Source organism: Centrocercus urophasianus, unplaced genomic scaffold, assembly GCF_019232065.1.
Source record: "Centrocercus urophasianus isolate 14NV4802_14NV808 unplaced genomic scaffold, USGS_Curo_1.0 seq_5, whole genome shotgun sequence".
NCBI lineage: Eukaryota > Metazoa > Chordata > Aves > Galliformes > Phasianidae > Centrocercus > Centrocercus urophasianus.
In genome coordinates this window covers 3292065-3308423 of record NW_024885088.1, presented here as the reverse complement: position 1 = coordinate 3308423, position 16359 = coordinate 3292065, and the positions used below count along the sequence as shown (strand labels likewise).

The window sequence follows — 16359 nt, the reverse complement described above, 5'->3', positions numbered from 1 at the left end:
TGTTTTGTTACTTATATATTAATGATATTTTATATTTTACAAGGGTGTCTCCAAAATTAGTGCCTCCTGTTTCATGATGTTGGCCCACAACATCAGAGGTGGATGTTGGTAGTATGACGGTAGAGGTTGAGCCTTCCCACCAGTATTCCATTGCATTTTGTTGCTGCGTGACATATGGTAGCAGAGGGGCAGTCTGACAAAATGGCATCTGACATGGATGTGTGCATGAAGCAGAGGGGTGTAATTCAGTTCCTCCTTGTGGAAAAAATGGTGCCCATTGCTCACTGAGCGTTAATGGAGACCAGCAGTGGCTGTGAGCACAGTGAGGCAGTAGGTGGTGTATTGAAGCACTGGTAACAGTGGCAATGGATCATCTCTGTTGATGCAGATTTTTATGACAGTGCGTAGGTAATGGCAGTGACTGTGTTGAAAAAGAGTGTTTCGTAGCTGAGAATTTGCTCTATCAAATAGTGTTCTTGTGCTTTCTGTATCTGGTGTAGTTTCCATGGAAATAAGTAGGAGGCATTCATTTTGGAGTAACTCTAGACAATTCCTCTTCACTGTGCAGCTGAGGCAATTCAACAGGTTGAACACCCATGCTGTAAACACGTCTATCAATATTTTCTGCCAACATACCTGCCTTATCAGTTATACGTCTTCCCTGTAGTCCTCCCATCGGTGAATTCTTCCTCCTCTTTCCCTGAATACACATTGAGACCCACTGGTTGTGCACATACGTTCTGCTTTTTTCTTTCAGTGAAAGTCCCTAGAAAGGTTGCTGCTGTTTCAAGTAGTGAGAATTACCCCAAGTCGTTGTTTTCCTGTTTCCCAACAGTGCCCAGGGAGTGGAGTAATCATAGAAGCTATATGAGAAGTTTGAAGCTGGTTTTAGGCAAGTTCTGAAGGCAGATAATTAACGGCATTAGAATCCTGTCCTCATATTGCTGAAACACTACAAATAGGAGAGATGGTATGTTTAAAACTGCTTGTAAATGTGAACTCCATCTTATAGGTGGAGTTAATTGCTGCTAGATATTGTTAAATTGAATGCATCTAAACATGTTTGGGTTTACATGTGAAGAGATGGGGCAGATTTAACCCCACCAGATGAAGGGAGAGGAAGATGTCTGTAAAACTGCGTACAGATTGGAGCTTTGCTTCACACTTTGCACTGCGCTTAACTTGGCTTATACTAGCAGGAGCTTATACTGCTTATACTAGCAGCCTGAAAGCTGCTGCTTCTCCACTGAGAAGCAGGCCTTACCTCCTGGACATAATTTAGATAGCTTTAGTTCTTTTTCAGTGTGACTTTGTACATGCTAGTCTGAGGTCTCAATGACTTCAGTGCCTGTGAGTGGCACAGTGAGGAACTGCCCTTACTTCCTCTGAATTGAGCAGAAAAACTTTAGCTGGCTTCAGTGGGAAAGTGGTTGGGCAGCTAAGACATGAACGTCCTATGAACGTTGTTACTTTTAGACCCTAATTCTGCAATTACTGAATACAAAGACCTGTGCGTAAAGGTCTGTTGCCACAGTTGTCACTGTGACTTCAACGCTGATTTATCTGCAGCACCACTGAGCTACTGTACAACTTAATTACCACAGCTCTGCAGTGATTTCTAGGTGTCATTGTGCATAAAGCAGATACTTGTTGTGTTCAAAGAAGAACTAGAACAAAGAAAAATTATGTTGTACACATGTAAGGAACTTGTTTGTTGTTTATACGCAGCCAGTGTGAAAAACTGAAATATAGTCATGCCATATCTGACAGGTACTAAGTGACAACAGTATTCCATATCAAGAATTAAACAAATAAACCCCTTAAAGTCTACCAAAGCTTTTTGGTAGCACAATGACTTGAGTATTTGCTTAATAGATCAGATCAGTATTTAAGTAGTGAGCACATTTGCTTGTATAATACAGTAAATTCTTCCTTTATCACTGAAGTCTTTATTTACGTTCTTCAGCCTCCAATGCAAAATAGTGAGCAATGATGGAAGGTGTTGTGCTGTGGTCTGATGGAAGCTGCAAATGCCCAGGACCTTTTGTGGTCAAGCCTGTTGTTTGATTTCACCCCTTGGATTGTTTGCTTGTTGTGTGGGTCATTAACTACTGGTTGTTTAGTGCAATCCACCCAGCAGGCTTCAGCTGCTCTCTGCCCCTCTTTAAGAAGTGGGATTTGAGTATATCAAGGTCTCCACTCAGGGAAAGTGCTTTGTGTTTGAGGGGCCTCTTTTGCCCCAGTTTCTAGCAGGGGCTGAAGTCCCCACTTCGTGAGCTGCAGGAATCTCAACTATCACTGTGGCACTGTAACTAGTGCCTCTGAGTACTCTCAAACTCTTCAAAATGCAAACTCCTGGAGTACATTCATTGAATGAAAATATTGGTGCTTAAATTACAGAAAGACTGCTGTAAAGATAAAGCAATACTTTAGTTTTTTGTCCTGTATTGCAAGATACTTTGTAAGAAACAAAGGTACCAGAAGCTGAACAATGGCTCAGGAGATGCTTCAGTTCTGTTGTGTGGCTGTTCTGCCCCACATCAATTAATCTCTCTGAGCTGTCATTTTCTGCGCATAGGATGAGAGAAGTAGCCATTCCATTCTCCTTTGTCTGCCTTGTCTGATGTCTTTGGTCCCGATGACCACAGAACTCATTTATGGTCCTTTGTGCCTTTAGACAATGCTTAAATGAAAGTGATGAATAATAAGTATTTAATATTTATGTTCTCAGCCTAGGAAGTTCAGCATGCATTTGAATGGTGCAGCTCACCATCTCAGGGGGAGGGCAGGATTCTGTTTGTTTTTCTCAACATGGACATGATGTTTTGCACATGGCTTTTGTTACAGCAGTGGAGTGCCTAGGAGCATTTTGCATTTTATCCAGTTAGAGTTGTCACCAGGGTTACACAAGATGTCACCAAGAAGCACAGGATGTGCCTCGTGAGTCACGCCACTTCCCACATACCGTCCTTCATCCTGCTGTGTTTAAGGGTTAAGCTTCATGGGTTCAGTCAGACAGCCTTGGAGGGATTTTGTTGAGCAGTGAATACTTGACAGTAAATTCCCTCGGCGAGGCATTTTAACATTTATTCTTTTTGAGTCTCCTTTTTTTCAAAAAGTTGCTGAAGTTGGTGAAATTTGAAGTGCAGCTAGATATTGAAGTTACCTCCTGCAAGAGGCTTCTATAGCAGTTCCCAGCAGGCGCTGCCACGATAATGCCTAGTAGGACTGTGGCTGCCACGTGAGGAAGTGACTGTAGGAGTGAGTGAGGAGTGGGGCAGTGGAAGGAGAAGCCAAGGCCTGGCTGCTCTCCTCCCTTCTGGCTTCAGTCTAGTCACTGTCTGCTACTGGCAGACTTGAAAAGGAAATTATGCAGATGTCCATCAGGAATGATGAAGGTATTATTGTTCAGGCCTAACTCAGGGCAAGAGGAGTGGAAGTAGTCTTGTCCAGCCCTATTTTTCCTGTGATTGCAGATTTTAGGCTTATAGAATGCTTTGGCACATTAGATCATAGACAAAAGGCATCTTGTAGGACTGACTCTTCCTAAATGCTGCAATCCAGGCCTTTCCTTGATTTTGCTAAGCCCCATGATACAAGCCTGTGCAAAAAGCACACCTCCATGAGGCCATGGGTTCTGTAGCTGCCCCTTCGCTTCTCTATCCTCACAAATACCTCAGATTTGCCACCAAGTATGTCACAAGAACTGAGCTGACTGTTGACACCTCCAAAATTTTTACCGTCCTATTAGAGGCTCAAAATCCTTGGTTATGCTAGGGAATTGGTCTTGTGGTACAAAGCCTTCAGCGTGAGTGAAAGTTGAATGCCTCTGTTTTGTAACTGAGATGAACCCAATCTGTGCAATTTCTGTCAGTTTCCCACAGAAGATGCTGCTATGACTTGTGTTGCTGAGTGGCAGGGCTGTTCTGTGCCCTTAACCATGAGTAGTTGTTTGAAATAGGCAGTTTGTTTACAAGATGCTTCCTGAAGGGAAGCTAAATTTATGCTTAGGAAGTTCTGTGATAAGATAAGCAATTTTTTGTCTTCTAAGTGGGGTTTATGATCTTTTTTAATTGTGTTGTTTATTTAACTTTTAAAATATTGCAAGAAATATGTTTAGTCTGTTATTTATATTTTCAGCTGTGGATTACATAAACATTCATTCTAGAAAAGGAAAATGCGCTCCTGTGAGTTTTGGTCAGAGCTGACTCTTGATTTTACATGCCTCTTCTAGAGGAAAAAACCTGGAAATTGTGAAGAATGATTGAAGACTAAAATCTGAGGTGCTCTGTCAGATTCTGTATTCGAATTTTAGCTAAAACAGTGTTATGAAAACAGCAAGCCATTGGTGAACTCCCCTGTATGTCCTGATTGTGTAAGCAGGTTAACATACAGTCATGTACCCAAGTGATGGCTGCTTGCTCTGCCTGCCTTTGAAGGGCCTCAGAGCAGATGCAAGAACCTGCAAACAGGGCTAGGGCCAAGCTAACCTGTTGGACTTTAAACATCCTTTCTTGTATCTGATACAAACACGACTTCTGTTTTTTGGCTTAAATTGGAAAAATGTATAAACTTTTGTACTGAAGGTATGACTTTTGTGTTGAAATTTATGTATGCTGCTCTCAAACACATTTGAGTGAGTAATAACTTTTGTATTTTTAGGTTAGTGGATGACAGATGTGTGGTTCAGCCAGATGCAGGTGACCTTGCCAACCCTCCCAAGAAGTTCAGAGGTCAGTAAATGAAGATAACTGTTTTTTTTTTTTTTTTTTTTTTTTTTAATTTAAATAATGCACATTCTTACTTTTTGGGCAAAGATGTACCTTACTGGAGAGGTGACTTCCCAGAAGTCTTGATGAACATGCTGCTGAAGTTTCAAGCCAAAATGTGAAAGGCCAGTTTTGTGAAAGAAATGCCAAGTCAACAAAGTCATCAAGGGCAAATGGAGAACGCAGGGAAAGGAACTAACCTGCTTGAGGTCAAAGAACTGATTATTCACTCTGTCCACTGAGTGCAAAGCCTTCACTCTGGGAGCAGCTCCTCGCTCCAGCTCTGCTCTTACTGTAAATGGGAAATAACCTCATGAGGTTCACAGCTAGTGGAGCTGCTGATGTATTTATTTTTTTTAGGAGATAACCCAGCATTTTAAGGATTACCCCCAAATATTTTGTCAGCTTTTTATTTTTCTCTTGCTTTTAACTGGGCCTCATTTTTTCTCAGATTTTTTAGTTTGTAGATGCAGATAATTCATTCCACTTTTTTACTTGATGGAAAAACTAACACAGCACTGACAACACGCAGTTTCTACTTCTTGAATGCCGAAAATACTCCTGTGGTATTAGAAGTTGTGTTTATGTTTAGGGAAGGAAATACAACCTTTCAGGGTCTTGTCGGCTCTTAAGTGATAAGATCTATCTGCACCAGAATGGAGCCTTACTGGCCTGATCCAGACCTCTGTTGGCTTAAATAGACTTTGATTCACACCTGTCACAAGTACAGTTTTGACTTGCCTGGTTTACAGCAAGTGAAATAAACATGCTGTCCCATACCATTACTGGTTGTGTCTATTTCAAGAAGTTGCACATAGGTGTTTAACCTTACTTCATTTCTAATATTTATTATACTGTAGATGCATTGGCTATTGTTGCAAAAATGTTGCATTTAAAATATTGAGATACTGAAGCTCTTCTTTCCCAGAGTATTCAAGGTTTGTTTTCCATCATATATTCAGGAAATGTCACCAGCTAGTTCTGGGTTCAGCTGTGAGATTCAGCACATGTGCAGATCTTGGAAACTGGAAATTGAAAAATTGAGAACATGTATTTCTAATGTTTTCTAAGTACATTTCAGTCACTAATACACTATCGTGGAATAACTTTACAGCAGAAGCGGGGATAGCATCTAGTTCTCCAGTGTGACTTTCAAGCTACCTCACTGTGATTTCATCTTATTGTATTTAATTCACAGCTTGAATCCTGCACAAATTTCAGATGGGGATTCTGTGGAGAGTAGTTATTCTGCTTCACCACCTTGGTTTATTCCAAAGCAGAACATAAACAGGTTTCTAGATGAGACAGGAATCACTGGAAAAGATTTGCATGTGACAGTGCGATTGCAGAATGTGTTGAAATGCTTAGAATCGAAGAGATGAACAGAAGCTGAAAGGACAACCTTAAATTTTTCATTGTCTAACAGAGTACTTGATTTTATAGCTTCAGTAGAGCTCTTTAGTTCTGTTTCCTTGCTTGAAAGGACAAAGAAGGAAAAAGATGATAGCATTCTCTGTTGAGTTTTTCCAAAAAACTTGATTTAAACATCAAGAAAGTGTGGGCACTTTGGTCCAAGGTGCAGAATTCTTGAGTTCACAGCACTGATGGCACACCTCTAATGGTGATGGTAGTACATGTGTATGTATGTGGGTCAGACGTCAGAATGGGATGAGACACAGAAAACCTACAGCTATTTTCTGATGTTATGGGAATGCAAAGACTGTTCTCCTGAGTTCCATCCAGCTTCTTGCAGGAGAATGTTTTCTGTTAGTTGTAACCATTTTGGCTTTGTTCCTGCGGCAACCTCTTTTTGTTGCTTTTGTAACACATTTCCTTCTCTCTAGCTTCCCATCTTCTTTCTTCTCCCCACCATCTGAGCTTTCATTTCTTCTAACTCTGCTTTCCACTTCTCAGGTCTTCTCTCTTCCCTTTTGCTCCCTGCTCCAAATCTTGTTACTAGCTGCCTCTTTGCTGCCTCTTAACTCTCTTTGTTTCCAGCAGCCTCTCTTTGAGTCACTTCTTATCTTTTTCTACTATAGGACATGCCCACACTTGACAATTTTGAGCTATTGTTGGCATTGTGATAGCACACAAGTCTGGATGAACTGCAGTGCTGTCAGGAGTAGCTAAATTAGTGCAAAAGTGAGTTTTATTGCCTTAATAGATGCAACTCACCATGCTGTAACATCATGGGTATATTTTTAAGGGGCCTCATCAAGCACTTAGTAGCATTTTCATGCATGAGAAGTGGTGGTCATGAGAAGGGCTGTAGCAAAGATAAAACTGTAGTTGGTTGCCTTCTCCTTTGTTCTGTAGGTCAAATCCTAATGAAGTTATGTTTTGCTTAGAACACAGTAGATACTTGATGCCTAATTAGAATTTTGTGCCTGGTACCAAGGGCTGTACCTCAAGACTTCTGCTCTACCCAAGCTTTCTTGAGATAGATTGTACTCAACAGTGAGGATGACTTATCTACAACAGCCTAGATTGGATAGGAGCCCTGAGATGGCAGATGTGATGAGCACATACAGACCTTCCAAGAGTATGACCTAGTATGACCCGAGAGTATGTGGTGTGACCCAGTCAGTAATAGGACCAGTGTACTTAGACATCTTCATTGTCAGTGGGATTGTCTACACCCTCAGCAAGTTTGCAGATGACACCAAGCTGTGTGATGCAGTTGACATACTCAAGGGATGGGTTGCCATTCAGAGACATAGACAGGCTTCAGCAGTTGGCTCAGGTGAACCTCTTGAGGTTCAATAAATTCAAGTACAAGGCCTTGCGTCTATGTTATGGCAACCCCCACTGTCAGTACAAACTGGAGAAGGTAAGAATGGAACACAGCCCTGCGGAAAAGGACTTGGGGATTTGGTGGATGGCAATCTTGACATGAGCTAGCAATGTGCCCTTGCATCCCTGAGAGCCAACTATATCCTGAGAAGCATGGCCAACAGGGTGAGGAGGCGATCCTGCCCCTCCACTGTGTACTGGTGAGACCTCACATGGAGTACTGTGTCCAGATGTGGAGAGCTCAGTACAGGAGGAACATAGACCTGTTGGTTGGTGTCCAGAGGAGGGCTACAAAAGTGATGCAGAGGATGGAACATGTTTCCTATGAGAACAGGCTTAGAGACCTGGGGCTATTCAGCTTGGAGGACAGAAGGCTCTGAGGAGACCTGAGAGAGCTTTTCAGTGTCTGAAGGGGGAAGTATAAGAAAGAAGGGGACAGACTTGTTAGCACGGACTGTTGTGATAGGACAAGGGGAAATGGTTTCAAACTAAAAGAGAGGAGATTTAGTTTGGCTATAAGTTTTTACAGCAAGGGTGGTGAGGCACTGGAACAGGTTTCCCAGAGAGGTGGTGGAAGCCCAGTCCCTGGAATCTTTCAAGGTCAGGCTGGATGAGGGACTGAGTAACCTGTTTGAGCATGTCCCTGTTCATTGCTGAGGAGTTGGACTAGATGACCTTTCAAGGTCCTTTACAACTCAAACGGCTCTGATTCCACGATTCTGTGATTCTATGTCAGAGCTGTATCTTAATGATTACCTATGAAGCATGGCCAGGCCAAAATTTTTCTGAGAACTTTGAACACTGTGGCACGTAGCTGTTTGTATTATGAGGGAAACCAAAAGTGTAGCTCTGCCACAGTTTATTAAATTTATTAGTTCTACTCAAAAGCAGTGAGGCAAAAGAGCTGCTAAAAATCATCTGTATGACCAAGACGTGTAGGAGAAATACATGTTTTTCTCCCCGAAAATCTCCCAGGAAGTGGATTCAATTAGAATCTCAAAATTTGTAAAACAAACAAGAAATACTTTAAGTAGGCTCTTGGCATGAAAAGATGATTTAGGCATGAGTGATTAGTTGAATGATTAGATATACGCAACTAAAAATAGTGCCTAACAGCAGGAAGAGTAGGGCCTCTTTAGTAACAGAAACTGCTGTCTGCATGGTTTACAGTGTTTTTATCACTCACAGCTGAAACTGGCGTTGATGTGAGGTTAGAGCATGACCTGCAAGTCAAAGGAGTCTGAGAAAGGCATGTTTCTAACAAGATATTTAGATTCCAGGGTCTGACTTTGAAAATGAACATTAGCGGACTATGTTTGCTCTTTTTTGGGTAATATTTTAACAATTCGGCCTCTTTTCCCTGCCCTCCTCTTAAAAAAAAAAAAAAAAAAAAAAAAAAAAAAAAAAAAAAAAAAAAAAAGTGTTTTAAAAAAAGTTATGTTTTCTAACTACTTGTACCCTTCCTACAGAGTTCACTCAGAGATCAAATGTAGGTACTGAGCTGTTGGCTTGAGCTGAAAACCAGAGGAATAAAGAGATGTCTCAAAATAGCAGTTTCGTTTTTGTTATGTGTTTACTTTCCTTTTCTTTTTTTTTTTTTTCTTTTTCTTTTTTTTTTTTGAGTGGGTGGTAGCTATTCTAGCTATTTTAGAACATCCTACTAAACAGAATATTGTTAAACTAAGGAAGGCCTTGGTTCCTTTTCACTTTGTGTCCATATAAAGAAGCTGTATTTCAGATTTCCCCTTCAGTCATGCTGTAGTGAGCCTGGAGTTGCTCTTTGTTCATCAGTGTGCACATCCAGATTTGCATCACTATAAAAGAGGGTAGAATTAGTCCCACACGTGTTTCCTGATGTGTGCTGAAAAAAAGAAACATCTACTGTTTTGTGGTTAAATTTAAGGGACTGATGAAGCCAGGTGCTTCTTGTCCTAGTACTGAAATGTCCTAAGTGAAATTAATGAGCTAAAGATATAAGTTAATTTCTCTAGTTCTCCAAATCACTGAGATCTTCTGTGATGGATAAAAGCAGGATTTCTGGCACTTAAATTAAAAGGAAAAAAAAAGAAAAAGGAGGGAGGAAGAGAAAAACAATGACGAATATTGTTCTAAGACATCTTTGCACAATATCAATAAATATTTAAGAGACATAAGAGTTATTTTCCTTTGCAGACTTCCTGAGTGTAGTTGCTTTTTGGTCAGAGGCTGTGCTGTATGTGTTACGTGTTTGTTCTACCCACTATTGCCTTATTCAAAACAGTAATATAGAAAGAGATTTTGTGCATTTTTGCAGGCTCAGACACGTGGGCACATGGGGATGTCAGAGGTCTGTCTGTTCTGTGAATGGGTTACTGGACTGACCTCCAGAAGGTCTGAGCTTTGAATCTGCTGTGTGCACTGGAAAGTTGCTTTGTAATCTTTTATGCCTCAGTTTTTCTTTTTTCCTGTTCGTTTAAACTATAGCTTCTTGAGGACAGCAATTGTTGCACTTTTTGTTTTTCCCCTGTTGTCTAGGACCACAAAGCTTGAATGCAGCATTCTGCTATCACTCTCGTAAAAGTAACTGTAAAAGATCAGGAAAAAATAAAACCAGATGAACTGGTTTTAACGTGTCTGGAATCTTAAAAAGAGGAAGGGAAAAAAAGGCAAAAACTTGTCTTGGAACAAAGAGATCAGGTTTTTTTTGTAATTCCTATGATACAGATTGTAACAAAATTATTGGAAGTTCAACTTTTAAGCACTAGGCTGGATCTCGGGACAGCTACCTTGAGCGGTGTGGCTGCAAATTTAGCTGTGTGGCTGAGGCTATGTAGCACCTGTTTTGTGTTTTCATTTCTTTGAGAAGTATAGTTGGGAAAAGTACACCTGCCTTTGGGAGGCATATAGCTGCAATAATGATGGTATGTTCACGTACATCTTGCATTTCTGTGCAGTGCAGTGAGGTAGCACTGGGCTGTGAGACTCTCCTTGAAGATGGGAAGCTGCTGTTTGTTTACTGAAGTTGCAGGATGTGTGGGGGGTACCAGCAATGAAAACTGGCCCTATAAAAAGCAAGTATTGTTGCTGGAGACAAGTACGCGTTTCACGTGTTCTGAGAAGACACATTAATTTACAGATTAACGGAAAATAATAGGTAACTTTTTGTCCTGTGAGCTGAAATTCCCATATTCAAACTAAAATCTCCTACAAAATACGGTATGATTTAACAATATGGATTTTTTTTGTAATTTTTTTTTCTTTGTATCCGATCACAGTATTGCAAAAGTTATCCAGAGAGTTATAACACACTGTGGGCAGTTTAGTATAGCTCTCATTGTAAATGTTCCCCACTGAAATGAAAGCAAACATCTCTGCAAAATGGCAGGATTTGCCTTGGAAACTTTCTCCTAGGAAAAGCAAGCAGCTCAGGGCTATGATTAGGGAGCAGATCAGTCAGGGCTGGGGGTAAATGTCAAGAAAAGTTTGGCTGCTGATGGCCTTTCTGCGGACAGGTTTCCCTCCTACGAATATTGAAGGAAGACCCATTATTGCTATGAAGGAAGGAGGCAATGCATTTGAAGTTGTAGTGTTACAATGCACAATACCTGATGTTTTGGCCAATGTGTGAGAGACCAAACAGCAAGTTTGGAGAACTGAAAACATTGCAGCTTAGTTTGTGGCTTGAGAGTCAGTACTATAACAAACAGCTCTGGGGGATGCAGGTGCACAATCTTACTAGTCTTTTTGGCACAGTTTTAGGTAGCTATGCTTAACTGAGCCTGATTATACCTGAGAATGTTGCCTGTTTTATTTTGTTAAGTAATGGGAGTTCATTCTTCGTACTTAGGAAAGACTTGGCCTGTCTTTACACAAGATTTTCTTCTCCTTTTGTGTTTCAAGAGGTGTTGCTACTGTTTCTGTAACTCCTCACAAAGAGTGATGAGATGGATATGCTCAGCTAAGTCTTGCTTTGTTCCTTTCTGCATGGAAGAGAAATTCTATTGATTTGTACTGACTGCTAGTATGGGAATGTTTATTGACAGTTTTGAAAATGAGAATATGATCTGCCTTTATATCTAGCATCTTCTTTAGAGAAATCAAAAGTTTGGCACTTTAATTTCCATTCATAAGTATGGAAAAGATTTAGGAAACTTTTCTTGTCATATGATATGTGAGGCTTCCCACCTGCTGTTGTGGGTGGAAAGGCTGGAACTCTCCCTAGTCTGCTAGCAACTGCGGATGTCTTGGAATGAGATGGTGTGTAAACAGCATTGTCATACATAAGCTGTCTTCTGCTGACCTGACTTACTTATTAAAATCCCAGGCTGTGACTTCTGGTTAGCTTTTCATAACTTTGCTTTGCTGATGTTTTAGTGGCTGTATTTAAAAGTTACCTGCAAGACTGCTAAATTCAGCAGCATTACTTACACATTCACCTAGTGTTTCCATTGTGACCTGGCCGTAGCTGGTGGTTTAGTCCTCAGAGAGTGCTTGGCAGTCTGTGGCAGTTGAATGTGGAGGGCTAATAATTTAGCATCTTCGACATCTGTAAATCACAATTTGTTTGTCAGTGAAGAGTTTCACATTACAATGCATGTCCAAACCTGTATGTTTTTGTTAACCTCATCATTAGATCCTTATTGCTAATAAATAGTTTCCCCTCCCTTCTTTTGGAATGAAATGAAAATCAACAATATTTGCTTAGGATAATGTATTTCAGGTCTAGCTTTTAGAGCAGAAGCTGATCAGGACCATGCAAGGCTAGTATCTTTTATCACTTTAAAAGAAGTCAGATTTGGATAAATAGTTTCAGCTGGAGCTTCTCAGGCCTCTGTTTCCAAACTGTAGGGCTGTCAAGGACCCCAGGATCCTGAAAGTCTCGAGTTAGCAAATTTCATGAAATACAGCTTGTTGTCAATTAACAATTGAATAGACACTTTAAGAAGCACCCCTTGGCTCTTTTTTTGCCCACTCTCTTCAATGGCAGAGTACGCAGGGACAGCAATTACTTCTGCCCATGCTGCCCCAGCCCCAGTTCTTCTCATGAGCTCAGATGGAGTTGCAGGGCATGTAAGTGTTGGCCATGCCTAGGAGGAGATATGGGCCCACCATGGCAACAGCTAGGCCAGGATCAAGGACCTGTGCCAGCATCCATGGGGTCCCTCTGCCACCTCCATCTGTCTGTCTTTTTTTTTTTTAAATTATATACATTCTGTTTTTTTCGGTAGTGTGATGGAGAGCATCACTGAAGACAGTAGGCTGTGTTAGGACCTCAAAAGCTGTGGGACTGCATTATTGTTTATGACAGTGCACTCTTATTATTGCATTGTACTGGCTGCTAGTATGGGAATGTGTTCTTCAGCCATCTTACTTATTTTGTCATTGAATATGAAAATTGTGATAGGAAATGAAGCAAAAAGGGCCTGCAGTGAGTGTAGAGGAGCGTGGTGGCAGCCCACATGGCAGAGGCATCCAGGGATCAGGCTGGCAGAAGAGGATCTGCAGGCCCATGCTCTGCACTGGCAGTGAAAACATCTATCTCATATGCAGGGCTGCAACAAGGTTGTTCTTTGAAGAGCAGTCAAAGCCTTGCAAGGGACACTGCTCCTGTGAGGCAGCCAGGAGTTGCCAATGCTCAGCTGTGGTAAGCTGCCTGCTGGGGAGATGAAGGTGGAGTTTACTTTCTGTGACACTGTTTTTGCTACTAGTTTTTTTAAAATGAGTCTTAGAGAAGGCACGTGCAGAACTGTATGCTGTGTTAGTCTATGTGATAGCTTGTGGCTGGATGTCAGTGTAATCCATTGTGTTAGCTATGCCAGAAGGAGCAGAATAGCAAGACGTATGACATACAGGAAGCGAGACAGCCTTTTCAAGGTTTCAAAAGCCACATGCCTTCAGACAGTAAATCTGTAAAGTTGTGCTGCAGCAAAGAGTACTAAGAAAGCAGGAGGGTGTCCAGCACATGGCAAGATCCCAGCCATGCAGAAGTTACAGAGAGATTTCTCAGAATGGGAGTCGTTGACCTCAGAGATTCTGCCACCCTGTTTATGGTAACATTACCATCAAACTGTTCTTGGCCTGTGCTTGAACATAGTCATATCCAGGCCATTTCTGTAAAAGAAAATTATCCAAAGTGCACTTACAAATGAAGGAAATGTCGTTCAACATAACTTGTGAGTATTTCTTTCATTCTTCTACAGACTGCCTTTTCAAGGTGTGTCCTATGAACCGATATTCAGCCCAGAAACAGTACTGGAAAGCCAAACAAGCCAAACAAGGAAACCATACAGAAGCAGCACTGCTGAAGAAACTTCAAGTAAGAGGCATCTGTATTTGCAATCTTATCTCAATCTGCAGGCTGTAGTGTAACAATGGAATGAAAAAGAACAATAACAAATCCCTTGTGAACCATCATGATAGGTATTATGGTATTATGCCACTGTAGCAACCTTGGAATCATAGTTTTATAGAATGGTTTGGGTTGGAAAGGACCTTTAAGATCATTTAGTTCCAGCCCCCAGGGATACCTTCCTCTAGACCAGTTTGCTCAAAGCTCTGTCCAGCTTGGCCTTGAACACTTCCAGACAGGGAGCATACCCAAGCTCTCTGGGCAATTTGACTCAACCTTATATGCTAATTTCTTAGCTCTTCTATTTCCTGACTGGCATTTATTGCCCTCACCTCATTTTTCGTCTTGCTTTAGGCTGTGGTTGAATTGAGCTGGGGGTTATGCCTTTCTGCTATCAAACTTCTGAAAGCAGTACTTGCTTATAAAGTACAAATACAAAGTTAATAAAATCAAGAGTGAACCTTGATTTAACATGTGTGATTATTTTGGAACTCCTTTCCAGGAGCTGTGCAGAGAGATGGACAAAGAGGTGCTTTGCATGCTTTAATCTGGAAATTCCTCAGAGCTGCAATTTGGACAGATTGAATGTTGCTGGCCTGGTATTTTAATTGGACACATAAGACTAAGTGAAACACAGTGTTGTCAAACACGGTGGCTACAGTTTAATGTCCAGTAGAAAGGCTGCCAGTGCTTCCTGTTAAAACAGCAGTGAGGGCACAAGATATGTGCCTAGAGCTTGTTATGTAGCAATTAGAACAAGAAGCTGGAATGTGGCTGTGTTTCACCCTTAGTCTTGCAGTATGTGACCAATTAGTGTTATTTTATTGTACATAAAGTCAGGATATTTGTATGTAATTAAGAGATGAGCAAAAAGAATGGTGACCAGGAGGAGATAGCCATAGGCCCTTCTATTTTCTCCTCTCGGATGAAATAAAGCACATGGAGTTATCTTCCTTGTTTGAAAAATTTTGAAATAGTGTGCTAGGCTGTGTTAGCATTAATTTCAGGTGTGATCCATGAATTGTGAATGAGTTTCTAGTCTAGGTAATAAAAATCTGAATTATTTCAGTTGATTATTGTTCAGAAAATCATACTCAGGAATAAACAGATGCTAATTTTTTCAATGCAGAAATGGAAGCAATTTTAATGTGTCACCAATTCTTTTTTGCAATATCTGTTCTGGATGCTGAATCCAGATATTAAATTCAAAAATTTAAAGAAATAATCATTCTTTTGCAGCATGCAGCAGAACTGGAGCAAAAGCAGAATGAAAGCGAGAACAGAAAGCTGTTGGGTGAAATTGTGAAATATAGCAATGTCATACAGGTAAACCTATTCAAATACATCCGCCTTTTCTCAGAGCTGAAAGAGTTGTTTCATTTCAAGGTCATGGTGAAAATGAAGCTAAGCACTATAATATGGGTTGTCAGTGGTCAGGTAAATGGAATTGGTAAAGTTTACAATAATGTGCTTTTCTGTCTCATTTAAAGACTACCAGAAGTACTTTACATCTGTGTTTAAATAATGTACCATTTTTCGTTGTTGCAGTCTGGAATCTGAATGTCAATAGATATATGATGTATTATATATGATATATATATATATGATATGATATATGATTCATTTCAAAATTATACTTTAGAGGTGCTTTGCAGTTCTGTTTAAATCACTGAAATCATTTGTACTTTATGACATATTCATGAGACAGAAGTTATGTTCCTAAGTGCAGTACAACTTCCCTGGAATGGATTAAGTACCTGAAGATAATACTATTATTGACCCTTGCCCTGCCTGTGTAGTACATGCTGTGAAAACGATGATGATGGATGTAATTATCTCAATTTGATATATAGTATTTGTTTTTCTAACCTGCAGTATACTTACTATGGTAACTCTCTTGTAGTTTTATTTTGACTTTGCTTCTGTATGTTACGAAAAATCATTGCAGTGTGAAATCCTGTGCCTGCTCTTTGAGCAAGAAAATGCAAAATCTGTCCTAATTTTTGTACTTGTTATTTGTTTACAGCTACTGCACATAAAAAGTAATAAGTACCTCACAGTCAATAAGCGACTACCAGCTCTGCTAGAGAAGAATGCTATGCGAGTGTCTTTGGATGCTGCAGGGAATGAGGGATCCTGGTTTTATATACAGCCATTCTGGAAACTAAGGAGTGAAGGTGACAATGTACGTGGAAATACTGAATGTGTAAGAGGAGAAGGCAGAATATTCCCAAAAGATACATGATTTCTTTGCTACGGGCAAATAAAAAAAAGAAAAATAAAAAGCATCAAATTGTATGGTCAGGAACCTGAAATGTTGCTGCATTCATCCAAGCCTCTGCTTAGGGTGCATTTGGGGACCCTAATTTTGCTGCACTGGGACATTTTGCATAGACAATCTATTATATGCTGATTTATGTTAGAAGAAAAGTGGGGTTTTTTTTTGCTTTTTTTCTTCTTCTTCTTCTT

At 40.5% G+C, this 16359-nt stretch overlaps 1 protein-coding gene across 2 annotated transcripts in view; it reads left to right on the top strand.

Moving 5' to 3' along the window:
• ITPR2 (inositol 1,4,5-trisphosphate receptor type 2) overlaps positions 1-16359 on the top strand; it is a 265378-nt gene that overhangs the window by 25602 nt on the left and 223417 nt on the right. For both annotated transcript variants that reach the window (XM_042835042.1, XM_042835041.1), the window contains exons 2-5: positions 4663-4733; positions 13742-13857; positions 15130-15216; positions 15917-16075. In XM_042835042.1, the coding sequence (XP_042690976.1) occupies positions 4663-4733; positions 13742-13857; positions 15130-15216; positions 15917-16075 (433 nt within the window). The remainder of the gene's footprint in view (positions 1-4662; positions 4734-13741; positions 13858-15129; positions 15217-15916; positions 16076-16359) is intronic.